The sequence below is a fragment of the Syngnathus leptorhynchus genome, chromosome 13, assembly GCF_054491065.1.
Source record: "Syngnathus leptorhynchus isolate UIUO chromosome 13, UIUO_Slep, whole genome shotgun sequence".
Classification (NCBI taxonomy): Eukaryota; Metazoa; Chordata; class Actinopteri; order Syngnathiformes; family Syngnathidae; genus Syngnathus; species Syngnathus leptorhynchus.
Genome location: NC_141207.1, coordinates 9648507 through 9663679, shown reverse-complemented (window position 1 = coordinate 9663679; position 15173 = coordinate 9648507). Strand labels below are relative to the sequence as shown.

General features: G+C 42.4%; 3 protein-coding genes across 8 annotated transcripts in view; all 3 read left to right on the top strand.

The window, feature by feature from the left end:
- The first annotated feature begins 663 nt into the window (after positions 1-663).
- tdrd5 (tudor domain containing 5) lies at positions 664-6371 on the top strand. 6 transcript variants are annotated; one of them, XM_085927965.1, is made up of 18 exons: positions 664-719; positions 1659-1892; positions 1969-2174; positions 2229-2490; positions 2618-2760; positions 2830-2913; positions 3015-3071; positions 3167-3311; positions 3380-3492; positions 3577-3791; positions 3869-4078; positions 4152-4218; positions 4355-4552; positions 4625-4723; positions 4860-4925; positions 4995-5106; positions 5690-5791; positions 5877-6370. In XM_085927965.1, exons 2-18 carry the CDS (start codon positions 1664-1666, stop codon positions 5879-5881), a joined length of 2313 nt encoding a protein of 770 aa, XP_085784091.1. In that variant the 5' UTR covers positions 664-719; positions 1659-1663; the 3' UTR covers positions 5882-6370. The 6 variants fall into 6 exon arrangements, with proteins under 6 accessions (XP_085784091.1, XP_085784087.1, XP_085784086.1 ...); XM_085927961.1 differs by lacking the exon at positions 664-719 and adding an exon at positions 1288-1390 and having other exon boundaries at positions 1659-1874; positions 5877-6371; XM_085927960.1 differs by lacking the exon at positions 664-719 and adding an exon at positions 1288-1390.
- A 6518-nt stretch (positions 6372-12889) lies between these two features.
- Positions 12890-13436, top strand: LOC147047619 (protein FAM163A-like). The gene is made up of 2 exons (XM_085928570.1): positions 12890-12982; positions 13044-13436. The coding sequence occupies exons 1-2, from the start codon at positions 12890-12892 to the stop codon at positions 13434-13436; spliced, it is 486 nt and encodes a 161-aa protein (XP_085784696.1).
- A 1240-nt stretch (positions 13437-14676) lies between these two features.
- rabgap1l (RAB GTPase activating protein 1-like) overlaps positions 14677-15173 on the top strand; it is a 39530-nt gene continuing 39033 nt past the window's right edge. Inside the window, exon 1 of the mRNA XM_085927766.1 lies at positions 14677-14771. The gene's annotated coding sequence lies outside the window, so the exon portion shown is untranslated. The remainder of the gene's footprint in view (positions 14772-15173) is intronic.

Sequence of the window (15173 nt, the reverse complement as noted above, 5' to 3'; positions counted from 1 at the left end):
ATTGGTAGTGGCCTTCACGGTTGAGCTCTTTCAATTAAGTTCATTTCTCGCTCATTGTCTTGAGCAAAGGTTCTTAAATTAAAAAAATAAAAAATAAATAAAAAGTCACACCCATTTAGTTCTGTCCATCGAGTGGCATGTCACAAAGTCAGCGACAAGTTCTCAACTCTCCAAGGTGAAGCAACACACGTTCACCTCAGTGTGTTTGAAATATGTTCAGGCTTTTTTTTTTCCAAGGTAGGTTATCATTCTTGAAAAAGCTTTTGAATTGAACTTGATAAATTGTGCAAGTGTTTCAAATTCTCGTCTTCATACTGAATGCTTATCATAACAAGATTGAGATATCCTCAAGGGCGCAGCAGAACATTATCCAATTTAATTTGTCAGAATTTTCTTTTTTCAAATTAATTTCAGATATTTTTGGCCATCAAAAATACAGTCAATGCTTATTTAGTATGGAACAACATAAAAAAAACACAGTTCAACAATGACAATGAAATATATCACAGATATACATTGGCGTGCAAATTAATTAGTGTGATTGAATTTGAACGCATTTCTAATTTCACTCAGGCATTTGATGAAGTCAGCTAAATGAAATCTTGTTTACATTAACTTCCATTTTACAAAGTTGCTATTATTCTCTTCGAGCTCATCACACAACCGACCGACAGATAAGCAAAGAGCGTTGTTTAAATTTACAACTCATCAAATATACGGTGAGTGTGCTTATGGAAAAATAAAATAAAAAGGGTAATTAACATGCGTCGTCCTTGGAGGACATTTGTTGTTGACGTTGGTTTTATAGTTTAACACCTAACGAGTACATTTAATGTTGTGTATGAATCGAATTTACATGTTTCGTCACGAAACAATCACAAAAAGAGGGTTATTAATGTGTGGAACGTTCCATTAAGTTTACGTCTCTTTCCCATTGCCCTTGAAAAGAAAACGCCATTGCTATGTTGTTACTGTAACTTAAAAGATGCTCTTATTGTAGCAGGCCAGGAATTGTTGTTTCAATTAATTTATTACCCAAAAAAACAAAATTGTGTGTACGCAGCATCACAGTTAACAAGTGTTTACAGTGAGTGTTTGGCCTCCCCTCAAAATGAAAAGATCATCCAGCAATTTCTAGTATCAGTTTAAAAGGTCAAGAGGTTATATAGCTGTCATTGGGCCAGAAGCCAAGTGCTTGACAGCCAATCGCAGGCCGCCAATAGACAACCATTCACAGCTATGGATAATTAAGAGTGATCACTCCTAGCACAAGAGTGATCAGTCCTACCATACATGGTTTTGGAACGTAGGAGGAACTCAGTAGGAAACCCACGCAGACACAGGGAGAACATGCAAATGCCACTCAGGGACTATCAATCAATTTGGCAGTGTAGGCAAACTTTGTTCTTCTCAGCTTGGAACTTTGGTGCTAGCTGTTATTTAAGCTAACTTAACTTTAACTTAAAACTTTAAGCTATGCACTCTTTCTTTGTCACTTATTCTTCTGCACTCGTGCCAACATTTTCCAGGGGTCTTTTAACTCCGCCTGCCTCCAACCTGCCTGGATTCCCCCCCAGGCTTCTTTTTGATTGCATTTTTGATGTTGTTCTTTTGGGCACCTTGATCATGTTTTCTTGTTCTCCTTCAAATGTCACCAGGCAAGATGAACCCGGATGTCGTTTTAGCAAAGCTGAAGAAAGACGTCCGATCTTTACTCATTTCCTCCAAAGTCGAGCTGGACCCGGAGCTACTTAAACGAGACTACAAAAATATGGTGGGCCATCCTCTGCCTCTGAAACCCCTGGGCTTCCGAAATGTCATGGATATGTTGAAGGAGATACCTGATGTGGTCACGGTTAATGTCAGAGAGGATGGTAAAACATTCTTGAAGGGTAACTAAACATTTTTGGCTTTTATTTCTTGAATTATACATCTGAATTTGCAATACTTTGCTCTCGGTCACCACAGCTGTTAGCCACGAGTCCACAAGAAACATTGAGGAGCTGGTAGCTAAGCAGCGTACGTCCATGACGGACAAAAAAAGAAAAAACTGGCAGTGCTCTTCCTACCGCAACTGTTACCGGTCAGCCCCATTAATTCTTCCCAGGCGAGGTGGCGCTCCTCCGGCCCTTCCTCCTCAGCTGAGGGCCCAACTGCGCCTCCTTCTCTCACAGGTACAACAATCTAGATGTCCAGCCGTTTCTTTTTTTTAAATGCTGACGTTTTAGGGACCTGTGAGGTTGTCAGAACTGGAGATCAGCTTTCTACGATGCTTTGGCCACCCTCTGCGCGTTCATAATTTGGGCTTCTACTCTACTGGAGAGATGCTGGAAGCTGCTGCAGACCTTGTTTTAATCCAGCAGGGCAGGCTTGGCTCCATAGTGACACTGAGAGAGCAAATGCTGCCCAGAACATTTAACACTAAACAGAGCTTCGGACCGCCAAAGACCACAACCCACGTGGGAGTGCACAGCCTAGCAAAATCTCAAGGTACGACTATGGAAGAGATTGTTTTGGAAAGACTTTACTGAATTTTAAATGTAATTAATCTATATGCTTTGACAATGATTTTCTTTTTTTTTAATGGCGAAATTAGTTCAATGTTTTTGCCGAACAGATATCCCGTCAGACACCACTGTGAGTTCTGCCCACGAGGAGCCTCCACATGTCAGTTGTAATCTCCAAGGGATTGACAAGACCCAAGAATCTGAACCTCAGCTCCACCAGAAAAGTCTCCATTTTAATCAGCATTTCTCAAAGGTCTTTTGCTGTTTTTAATAGAATGTAATTGATCATTTTCGATCATCTCTGTTTTACTCTCGTTTTTAGTTACAAGAGGAGCTTCGCCAGCGGATTGCCGAGAATGGAGTGGCTGGGACCATTAGTCATGAGCTGAAAGAGAAACTGCAAAAGGTCAGATGACATTCTTGATGATGAGCTTACCCACACTATTAATTTCCTATTTATAGCTTCTCCATTAAATACGTCTTATTTGAAATACTTCATGTTTTTAGGTTGTCTGTCAAAGTAGCTATGGAATATCAGTTCACCATCTCCCTGAGGAGTACAAGGTGAGAAGATCATACCGCCCAAAAAAGTTGTCGAGAGCCCAGAACGGCTGAAATCCACACATGCAAGTTTTCATGTGACTTCAATCTATCGACAGAGGCTTTTGGGTGAGGACTTGCCACTGAAAGAGAATGGCTTTGTCAGTGTCACTGAGCTGGTAGACGCCATGAGTGACATCTTCGACCTGCAATATGTGGATGGGGACAGTGGATGGGACTGGATCGTTAAGAACACAACCTCTGGTAGGTACACGAATCACAATTCTATCTTGTTGGGATGGAGAAGGAAGCACATTTCCGTTTGTTTGGAGATGCTCCTGGTGGAACAAGGCCACAGACAAACTGCCACACTGGAGAGTCTCTTTGGGACGTCGAGGATGCTCACATCTCGGCGGAAGAACTTTTGACGATGGATTATTCTGTGGTAAGAGTGCTCTATGGATTAAGTTGGAAAAATAGTCTATTGTCCGGTCTTCTAAAAGGTCCCTCACGTCTGTGTGGTCTTCAGGCGTCAGAGCTGCGTCCTGCCGTTGAGGTGTATTGGAGCCCCGTCGTGCCTCTCGACGCTCTGCAGAGTCACCGTCTTGAACGGCCGACGCCGCGTCCGTCTTTTCAATGGCTTCAAGTCGCGGTGGAACAAGTCGAGTCTCCGGGACTCTTCTACGTCCGCTTCACGGGTTGTGAGGAAGCTCAAACTTTCGAAAAGATGAAAGTAGAGATGAGGTAAGGACATGTCGTTAGGCAATCCGATGGCTACGTAGCACTCGAAGTGTCAATGAGTTTTGTGTGTCTACTTGCAGTCAGTGTTATTCCTCCCCTGATGTGTCAGAGCGCTACCGCCTCCCGCGGCCATTTATCCGACGGGGGCAAGTCTGCTGCGCGTCATCCCAGAACATGTGCTTCACCCGGGTTGTGATTCACCAGCTCATCAGCTCCACCAGCGTTGAGGTCTACCATGTAGACTTTGGCACGGTGACCACCGTGCACACCGATGACCTGATGTTCCTCAAGTAGGCCACGTTACTACTACTACTACTACTAACAACACCAACAACGTCTTTGTTTTGCCCTTTATTATTTCAGGTCCTGCTTCTCCGTTCTTCCAGCACAAGCCGTCCCATCGTCACTTGCTGGAATTAAAGCAACCGCTGTAAGTCTTCTGCCTGTCAAGGTCTACTAACTCAGAAACCAAGTGTGATTGTTGGGGTTGTGCAGTATATTGTTATTGTTGGTCCAAAGGTGTCGAGATGCCGGTGGCTCACCTTCACTTGGCTTTGTTATTGCAGGGTGCCTGGACTTGGGAGGCAATTGCTTCATTTATCACTCTTTGTAATCGTCCCCCAGTCGCCGCGCTGGTTTGCGACACGGGAGATGTGCTCCGCCTGTGTCTTTGTGATACCCACACTGAACAGGACCTCCACTTCCACAATGTCCTCATCAGCCAAGGTCACGGGGAGCCCTGCAGCCCCTCAGCCAGTGCAGCAGTGAGTCAGTCCCCCATGAAAGCTTGAAATGAAATGCAATGTGTTCATATTCCTGCCCATATCTTTCCCCAGGTGTGTGACAAGGTCAGCCCTGTGCGCCTTTACCTGGGGGAAGGTACAGTTCACCTGCCAGATGTTGACCAGGGGAGCATTTGGCAATCGGTGGCAGAGGTAATCCTTCGACACACCGGTGTTACAAATTTGATTTAAAATCTAAAGTAAGCTGACACATTGGGTATTTCTACCTTCCGTCACTATTGACGCTGGACAATTTGGAGAATAAGCTTTAGCGGATGTTTTGTTGCAGTTGGAAACTGAAGAGATGCCCTCCTTGGAATTTATCGGGGACAATGAGAGCCACACTGATGTTCAGGTAGGTACTTTGTAACTGGATTAGATGGCTGTAATTATTTTAATTTTTTACTTTCACTACCATCCTGAGAATCCTTCACATCAAGAAGAGAAACAGGAGTTTGATGGCACTGGAACATCAGCAGTTTGTCCACCCTTTAATTTGAGGACTCAGGAGGAAATCCAGGACAACTTATTTCACGGTACATAGCGCGCATACGCGTACGCACACTTTGTCTATAGCATGCATTATAGATCTGTGCCGTTTGCCAGAACTGGATTGTCTGACCTACTGGTGTGCATATGTTTGTTTAATGCCATGTGAGGGAACATTCTCTGTCAGCAGTTGGAGAAGCAGCAGTTCAGTAAATCAATCAAGTCAAGTTTATATAGCCCTAAATCACAAGCAGTCTCAAAGGGCTCTGTCCTCTGCATTTAACCCATCCCCATGTGATTTTGATCCATCCCCTGGGGGAGAGGGGAGCAGTGAGCAGCAGCGGCGCCGCGCTCGGGAATCATTTTTGGTGATCTAACCCCCCAATTCCAACCCTTAAATGCTGAGTGTCAAGCAGGGAGGCAATGGGTTCCATTTTTATAGTCTTTGGTATGACCCGGCCGGGGTTTGAACCCACAACCTTCCAGTCTCAGGGAGGACACTCTACTACTAGGCCACTGAGCTGGTAAATGAATAGTTGTTACCTTGTGCTTAGCATTGCAGATGACTGTTTTTAAATGCGCTGGTGTGAGCAGAAATATATATATATATATATATATACGTCTTTGCAGCAATTTTTACAGGATCAACTCTGAAACGAGAAAAAGGTTTAGGTTGGTTCTCCAGCATCCTTCTGCCTCGAGCGATTGTGCTGCGAATGAAAGGTGTGGATGGTAAGAGCCCAATTTGTAATACATTGAACAATATAAATATGAGCCCACAAAGGTATAGCATGATTCATTGACTGTACACCAACAGGTTGAAAGGATGAAGAGAAGAGCTTGCAAAGTTGCAACATCATCAACATGAGGTCCATTTCTTGTTCGGGTTGGATTTTGCAGTGGTTCAGTTAAATTCAGTGTAAACAATTGATATTAAAAAAATAAAGAAGCTAACGTAAATAGTTAAAGCTATGACACCTGTAGTGTAAAACATTACATGGGTATTTCAACAAAACAAAAAAAAATCAGGTTAAATTGATTTTGGAAAATTAGTTTTGGGCATATTAAATGGAAGAGAAAAACAAATGAGTGGATATTGTGTTATTATTCATTTAGTCTAAGATGAATTCCAAAATGTGCACCCACCTTTTCATGTCCTATAAATAAAGTGATGCAAATGCTTAATACTTGCCAGACCAACGTGCAATAGTTTGTGCCTTTTATGGAACACGTGTATGTGGAGGATGGGCCTGGTCAGGCAGACGCACACAGTTAACCTTATTAGAGAGAGGAGAGTAATGGAGTTGAAGGCCAATTAGTGTAGCTTTGCTGAATGAAGCAGAGATGAGATTGTTTTGATTTATACAAACACAAACCCAGAAAGAAAACCTTCTCAAAAATGTTGGAGCATTATGTTTGTTTCTTTAGAGAGCACATATTAAATATTTTCCAGAAAGAGCATGAATGACTTTGATGTGGTGTTTCAGCCTACCACACCAAGTTTGCAAATGAATGGTGCTCGTTTCAAACCTTGATGGTTTCATTTCACACTTGATGGTTGAGCACCCAACGATTTGTATCGAAACAATAAAAAGTCAATTTTCCATAATATACCCCCTTCAATGCGAGTGCTTGTCGCTTATTCCTAGATGTGTCAAAAGTGCCAATTATTGTCTCGTGCACGATGTGGCTGGTTTGTTTTCCAGTTGCAGCTGAGCTCCCACCCCAGTTAATATGCAATCGCACACCCTGACACTTCCATTAAAGCGTGTTTATAGCAGCTGCAAGGAATCCATATGCAGATATGACGCACTTTTTGACTCTGTTGTAATTTTGTTTTTCCTTGAATTCTTCCCAAAGTATTGCCACGTTGAGTCTTTACAGTCCTCGAGCCACTGTTGTGCCTGACACTGCCGGGATTAGTAGAGCCAACCAATGTAAGCTATACATCATATCAGGCCTGAACACATTTGCAGCTATTCTTCCGCTCAGTGTTGTCCTTGTCCATAAAGCCGCATAGGACTAATTGTCAGCGGTGGCGACCTTTTTACGTACAGAATATGGATGTACATGTAATATTATTGCAGACAGTGCACTCATCCAGCTTTGGATCACCCTTGTGATTTGGTTCCAGTGATGGTCGCAATGGTGAAAACAAACACTGCTCTCTCTCACTCACTCACTCTCTCCACTATAGCATGAATGCAGAAATTGATGCTTGGCAGTTGATGTGACCTTTGAACCTGCTGGTTGTACAAACAGAATAGACGACGGGTGGCTTGATAAAACCCCGAGCTGTATTCTAATCAACCCGACTCCAGGTCCGCTATGTCGATATCTGCCTCGGAAGAGTAAGTCGATTAAGACAGCAGTGATTGAGGGCAAATCAATTACTGTAGCTCATTGCTCTGTGTTGAGGATGACCTACTGTAGCACGTATCTGTAAAGTCGCATCACTTTTGGTTGTGTACAAAACCATCACCTCAATGTCCTTGTGACCTGCTATTGAAGAGTGTCGTATTCCCTAGATGGTCAGGGCTTTAAAATCAGGGGCGTAGCCAGAATGTTTTTCAATGGGGTGGCCAGGGTGATACATTATTTATCACACCGTCAAGCTTTTGTGAAATAAAAATCACATCTCTCCAGAACACTCATCAAACAGGAACCATTGACAGTCGTGCCATGTGTTCAAACCAAACGACAGAGCTGAAGTCGTCCAGTTTGAGACTGCAGATGCAAAGAAGTGCGTGCGTTTTGGGGGCGGCTCCAATCTTCTATGCGCCTCCTCCTCCTCCTCTTTCTCGCTCGTCACTTGGATGATTTTGTGCTCTTCAAGCTTCCCCGGCAGTCGGAGAGATGTTTTGGGTCTTTTTTGAAGGCGCGTAAAAGCGCTTGCTCGGTTGTTGTGCGTCATCTGTCCGCGTTGGCTGTGTGCAGCCTTTGTGACCTTTTAGCGGACGCGATAGTTGAGTTGGGTGCGCGTCAGTGCTTGTTTGCCGAGGATGCTGCTGCAGCCTTGACGCGATCAACCTTACCGAGATTGGCCCGGCGCGCCACGCCACGCCATGCCGTGTAAGCAATCATCTCAGGTATGATATGTGCGGTGTCAATGTGAAAAAACTTCAAACAAACATGTCTTTTTGGAATTGCTTGTCTTTTTCCTCTTATTTTTCACTGCTTCAATTTACTTTATGGTTTTGGTGGAATGCAAATAACAAAAAAAGAAATCAAAGGGGCCACCACTATGTAAGTAGCTTATGTAAATGTATATATTGTGCTTTGGTGCCAAATGACTAGCATGCAGGGTGTAGGAACTTTGGTGTGCAAATACGCCCCCCCCCCCAAAAAAAAATAAAAATAAAAATAAAAAGGAGCAATACTGGGTGGTGGCGGGCCTATAGCCTCAGAAATGTATGCAGCCACAGTTAATCCCCTGCAGCATTTTATTTGCTAGTCTTCTTTCAACACCTCAAAAGCATGTTAGGTTAATATAATTCTTAATTGTGTGCACCGCCACCTCTCAACTCAAGTCAGCAGGAATATGCTGACTCAGTGGATGGAAAATATGATCAAATCATTTCCTCCTCTGCAGCAAATTCCCATGACATGAATGCAGACTTCAGGTCACTTTCTAATTGGCTATCTATTCCATTTCATTTCCCAATCACTGAGTGTGTGCCTCGTCCAACATTTGTGATGACCATAAAAGGATATGTCATCAGAAATATTAACATTTACGATTGTCGGTGCCAACAGGTTTGTTCGCAAGCGTGTTGTGGAGGAAAAAGCAGGTGTGGTGTGCTCTGACCCACTTCTGACCGAGGGAGGATGCGAAAATACAGCCACAGTAAATAACTTCATCTTAAATTCTCTGCTTCTGGTAGAAGTGATAGAACAGGAAATGGGATGATTTCCCAGAGGTGTCTGCAGTCAGGCCTATCACGTGTGACACCGTAGCCACAGAAAAGCTTTGCTGTGAAAAGCCAAAACTTTCCACATGTCCAGAAATTGAAATCCACCCATCCATTTTCTCAATGATTATTGCAAAACATGCAATGTGCGAAAAAGCAATGGTAACTAAGAACATGAGCAACAGACGCTATTAAGTAAATAAAGAAAATCTCCTCTAAATTGCCCTTAGGCCCAAAGTGTCTTTGTGTTGTGTATTTGTGTGTACAGTGTTGTTGAAAACAAGCTCGAAATGAGGAAAGAGTTTCAAAAGTGCCGTGTAAATTATTGAGGACACTTCAGAATGGCTGGATTGGTGCTTTCTTGCCATGCTGTGCTTTAGTCTCATCAAACAATCGGAAAGAACAAGACATACATGCAACAAAATGCTTTCTATATGATCGTTTATTCACACACTTGATGCAAATCAACAATTCACTTCTTTAAATCACAGATATTCAATATGATAGATAAAAGAAATGCATCAAATATTTACTTGTTGCCGTTGGGTACAACATCCCCTGGATCCCCGCTCACGAAATCCTGCTACTCTTAACTCAACCACATGAGAATAGAAAGGAAAACAACTTGATACTCGGAGATGGAATTCAATTTCTTTACCCCCTCAGAGAACCACTCAAGTTGGTATATAGAAACTCTTTAACTTTATTTGACTTCATCAGCACAGATCTTATGCAAGCTTTGTTTGAAGCTTAAACAAGAGAGCTTTTTTTTTTTTTTAATGCTAATTACCAAAGTGTGTCAGAGCCCCGATTGGCAATATGCTGCGCAACCAATCACCAATTTATGAAACATACGCTAATAATAGTAATAATGAATAAATAAAAAATCAAATAATATATTGTTGCTGTATTGTATATTGTAAGTGGTCCCTTGCTGTCTGCATCATGTCTCAAGACAAATAAGTCTGTTCTGGAGAATTTCGAGCAGAAGCTGTCATATCTCACCCTATGGGATACATAGGCTTCATTTTCATTTGATGCTGAGGGTGAAGTATTGCATCATGTTCTGTTTTTCATAATCTTTTCAGTCCATCCATTTTTTTATACCACTTGTCTTCATTAGTGTCGTGTGTGTGTGTCTGCTATCCGACTTTGGTCCACCATGGACCAGTCGCCGGTCAATCACAGAGATTTGTGTGTGTGTGTGGTTTCATCGGTCTTGTTTTTTTTGAATACGTTGTTTTTAGGTTGTCCTCTTGTTTTTGTGTTGGACTTGATGATCCTGAGTATAAAAGTTGAATCAGAAGCTGGCAGGCTGAATAGCTGCATCATATGATTCACTCCAATTGAAATGTGAACTTTACGGCATTAGCTTGGATGGAGGAAACAATCAAAGTCCCTTTCTTTAGCTTCCCAAAACAAAGCTATTGATCATGCGCCTTTGTTTGTGTATTGGTCCAAGATGATGATTGTGGGGAGTGCTTCTTTGCATTCACTGCATAAATAACCAGCCGAAGAATCAGGTAATTGAATTTGATTGATCTTTAGTCTTGTCAATCTCTTGCCACTAAACTTTATTTGATTGAGAAGCAAGAGAAAGAAGCTTTTTGGATGTGTCACTTTGCTTTTAAGGTTTTCCATTGCTTTGGAAATGCTCCCAGATCTGAAAACCTTATCTCTTTTAGTGGAGCTAATTCATTTGAAGGGGGGAGGGAGGTGGACGCTGCATGTCCCACTTCACTTTAAGCGTGAGGCAGAGAAGACCCGGAACTACTACTACTACTATTAACGCTAATGCTACGACTACTATTGTGCATCAAATGATTAGCAAAACCCGATCCCAATGCCGATGAATTCCATCCAAGCAGTTTTGGTTTCATGTCTCTTCTGGGTTACCATGCCAAAGGTCCACATGTGCAACCACGACTGAGATAACAGTCAGTTATTGTCAGCTCACATTACCTGGAATCCAATTACCTCCAACATTGATGGGATTATTTCATTTGCGTCTGCTTCTGTATTGAGTTTGGTAGCGCAGAGTCAACTCATTATGTTCATTTAAATGCTGCATAGTAGATTAGATCTTTGTTTGAGCTGCTGCAAGCTGCAGATAAAATTCCCATTAAATAGCCGTACTGCTGGAGGACAATTCTCTATGCTTTGTTTAAGGACTTTCATTTGGCATTTACTCTTTCTACTGTAATTTGCTTTTCATGGAGATCCCACCCATGGGTCATTACTAGATACTTCTATTGTGTCGCCAAAAGTCCGATTGGGATGGCTGCAGGCCGATACCATTGAGAACAATGCATGGAGAGATGGAATTATTCAATATATTTCTGTCAACGAGGCAGCATAAAATAACCTTATCATAAAATGAGGGGCTGCCACTCTAGCTGAATGCTAAAAAAAAAAAAAATCAATCTTTTAAAAACCCTCCAATGAGTCAAGGCCTTTCAGGTGCCCCTGAAGACTGATGGCCATGACTCCATTGGGAACATACCATCAGAGGGAGAAATAGCTAAGGGAGGGGAGGGGGGGGGGCGATGTATTGCTCATTACTTTGATTAACATCAAAAGAGCAAAATTACAATGGGCATTGTCAATACGTGGGATCGAGGGCCAATGTAATCTGGACCCAGTGGTGACTTCTGTTTTTGCTCATCTTGCATGAGTGTGCAAATGGGCCTTTGCGTGCAAGATGCCCCCTCCCCCACCCCCCCATACACACAAACTGATCCAAAACATAAAAATGGAATTAGGTCTCGGGTACTTTATGAACCTAAATTCCAAAATACATCCATTATTTGTGACAGGTTGCTTGGTGACTTGGCTCTGAGATTGCAGCCTATCCAGAGAGTTCTAATGCTGGATGATGTCGAGGGGAGTCTGCTATTTGTTCTCCACAAATAATTGAAGGTAAAAGTGCCATCTGACAGAAACATTAACCCAGCGCCTGTGGTGGATGTGAATGCAGCAAAGTCACTTTAATAATATCAGTCTGAGAGCTCTCAAGACTTTTTGTGTTCATTGTTCTGTGTTGTCCTTTCCCCAATGGAAGATTAGACGACCATGAGACAAAGCTAATGACCTACTGCTATACATTTCAACAGATTGCATGTCATGAGAATTTTTCAAATGAATGTGGTATGCTTTGGATTCTTCCTGCTCCATTTTATTTCCTCTTCCCATCTTGAATGTGACTGTTGCTGTGAAACTTTTTAGAACTTTCATCTTTCTTCATCATCTTGCATCATTTGCCTCTCTCCCTGTTCTTTTGTTCCTTTTGGTCCTCCTCTTTCTCTATTAAAGTACACTCAATGGCCAGTTTCTGTCTCTCACTGTCACCTTGTGGAGATTGAGAAAACGACATTTAGATGACGTCAATACTACAATCCAAGCAAAACTGCAATATTTGTTCTGTCCACAGAAATGTCCATGAAGTGTGTTCATCCAGGGGCGGGACCACAGCACGCTGACCTCTGAGCTGAGCTGAGCTTCAGTTAACCGTGAAACTTCCACTTACCCAGGGACACTCTTCTGATGTGAGTGAAAGCCAAATGTCTTCAGTTGACAACAAAACAAAATCATTTCCCTTTCCTTTGGAGGGCCTTGTGTTTCTGACCAAAATAAGTGGGCAGTAGGAATAATGCAGAATATAAGTGCAATTGCAAACCATACATCATTAAATAAACAGGATACCATACTATGTATAGATCCATCCTTTCATTTTCCATATTGCTTGCCCTCATTAGGGACGTACGTGAGCTGGAGCCTGACTTCAAATAAAATAAAAAAGAAGCTAATATTTGAATCCATAACCTCAGAACTGTCAAGTAGATGTCGGGCAATTGAAAAGAAGAAATTGCACCATCTCTTTCTTGTACCTTTTGTCAGCGTTTGATGGAGAGCTGGTCGGATGACAGCTGGAACTGTTGTCATAACTGGAGGAATACTGGCCACAGTGATACTTCTGTGTATCATAGCTGTGCTCTGTTACTGTCGACTCCAGGTACACCACCGTTCACATCTGGAAATGAAACGTTTGTGTTGATATCTGATTTCTTCTTCAGTACTACTGCTGTAAGAAGAATGGCTCAGACAGCGGCTCCAACTCTCTGCAACACTTTGAATGCAACACCTGCAGCATCTCCGGCTTGGATGGGACCTTCAGCAGCACGCCGCTGTCGCTTTCACCCCTACAGCCACCTCCGACGTCCAAAGCCGCAGCGGGGCGCGACCGCTACTGCCCCTCCTGCTCCCCGTACGACTCGCCCTTCTTCATCCGGAGCGCTAATGAGATGCGCAACGGAGGCGAGCGCGTCACTTACATGCCCACGCACTACGAGAACCAGGCGCTGGTCATGCCGCTGCCCGTGGTGGAAGGATCCCTGCTGAGGGAGGCTCCGCGGAGCAGAGCACCTGATTTCTACACCAACACTCGAGCCATCAGCACACAAGTGTGATGACGCTGCGGCACGGACGCTTCATTTATTCTACTCACTTTATTTGATGTGCAGTGTCAACTTGACTGTTCATTGACTTCATTGACCGAGGGCTATCCCACCTAAAGTAGCGTTTACATATCTGGCCAAAACATCATCCTACCTACAAGTATACATTTTCTGGATCTTATCAGTGCATGCTGAAATTCAAGAGTTTTTGTCTCCATGCAAGATGATTTAAGACTCACTAGTGATCTCACATCATCAGTGCAGTAAAGAGTCAATCACTGGTTTGCTTGGTGAATTACTGAGCTTCCATTTTGTGTCCCCATGTGTGTATTTGAAACAAGATTGAAGTATTTTTAGCGTTGTATCTTCAAGTCATTTTTTTTATATGACAACACTAGTGAAGGAAGCAACCACATCGGTAGACGACATTTCTTTTATGGTATGGTGTAATTTTTCTGCTGAATATTGCTGACCCACTTGCCATGCAAAAGGTTTTACAACAAAGATATATTTGTGTTGTCAGATGGACATGTGCATGTGTTTCAATGAGGAGAGTCAATTTTTTCTCAACTGCTATTACTCTCATGTTGATTTATGAAGTTGAACTCAGTGGTGTTGTTTCTTGTCACATTGTGAGAACATCCATCTTTATTTGTGATCAACAATCTTTCTGTATTTTGGAGTATACCATTTTTAATCACATTTTTCTCAGAATACACAATCCTGAGTAAAACAATGACACCGTTGATAACAGCAGCTTTGTTTTTACGTAGCTTCATCCATATATACAAAAACAAAAGAATCATTTCTTTTCTTCGTATGAGCAAGGGCAGATAAGTGTACAGGAAACTGGTATAAAGTCATTACTCAAATCAATGTGAAAAGTGTCGTGTTTATAAAGGTCAATACAGAATGTCAGGAAAAAACTTTTGTTACAAAAAAAATTCTTCACTTATTATATCACCCACCTACCTAATTGTTCCAGTAGCCACTAGTTAAATGGAACAAAAAAATATTTTGAAATGTTGATTTAAAAAAAAAAATCGACATACATATGTACATTAATATTTGACAGTTATACATTTTGACAAATAAAGATTTGTAAATGCTTGGAATGAACGTGTGTGATTATTTCTAATATTCAAATAATGGATTGTGAGAATGTTTTTCTATTTTTAATATACACGTCCACGTCCACGCTTGAACCGAAGCGAGTGCGCATGCGCATCAGCACACAACAGGCCGGAAAGTGTGCCGTTGGCTCATCGAGTGATACGTCCTGTCTGTACGTACGATCTTCGGCGAACTCTTGACAGCTAGCAGGCAACTCGTCATCGTTTCAAGCAAGTAAGTTGACAGCTTGTTTGTCAACAAATGCACGTATTTCAGTGAGCGCATGACGTTTCGACGTATTTAAAATGTGCAATTCTTTGTTTGTTTTCTTCTGGTGCACGGTTTGGGTGTTGTCTATCGCCCTTCCCAAAAGGAGCCAATGTTTTGGACTTCGTTCGAGATGGGTGGCGTTAGCGGAACATTAGCTTCGATGAAAGCTAGCATTTAGTAACCTGGCACTGGTTTGCAACTTCCTGATTAGTTTGCACTTACCTGTGCTCACATACCGGTGCACATGTGCAGCTCTGCAAGCTGTTCAAAGGATCTAGATCTGGTACTCTCGCGGAGAGGAGAAGGATTAGAGAGGGTAGCTTCACGCTGGCTAATGTTGCATTGGCTGAATTGTTAAACTCGAGG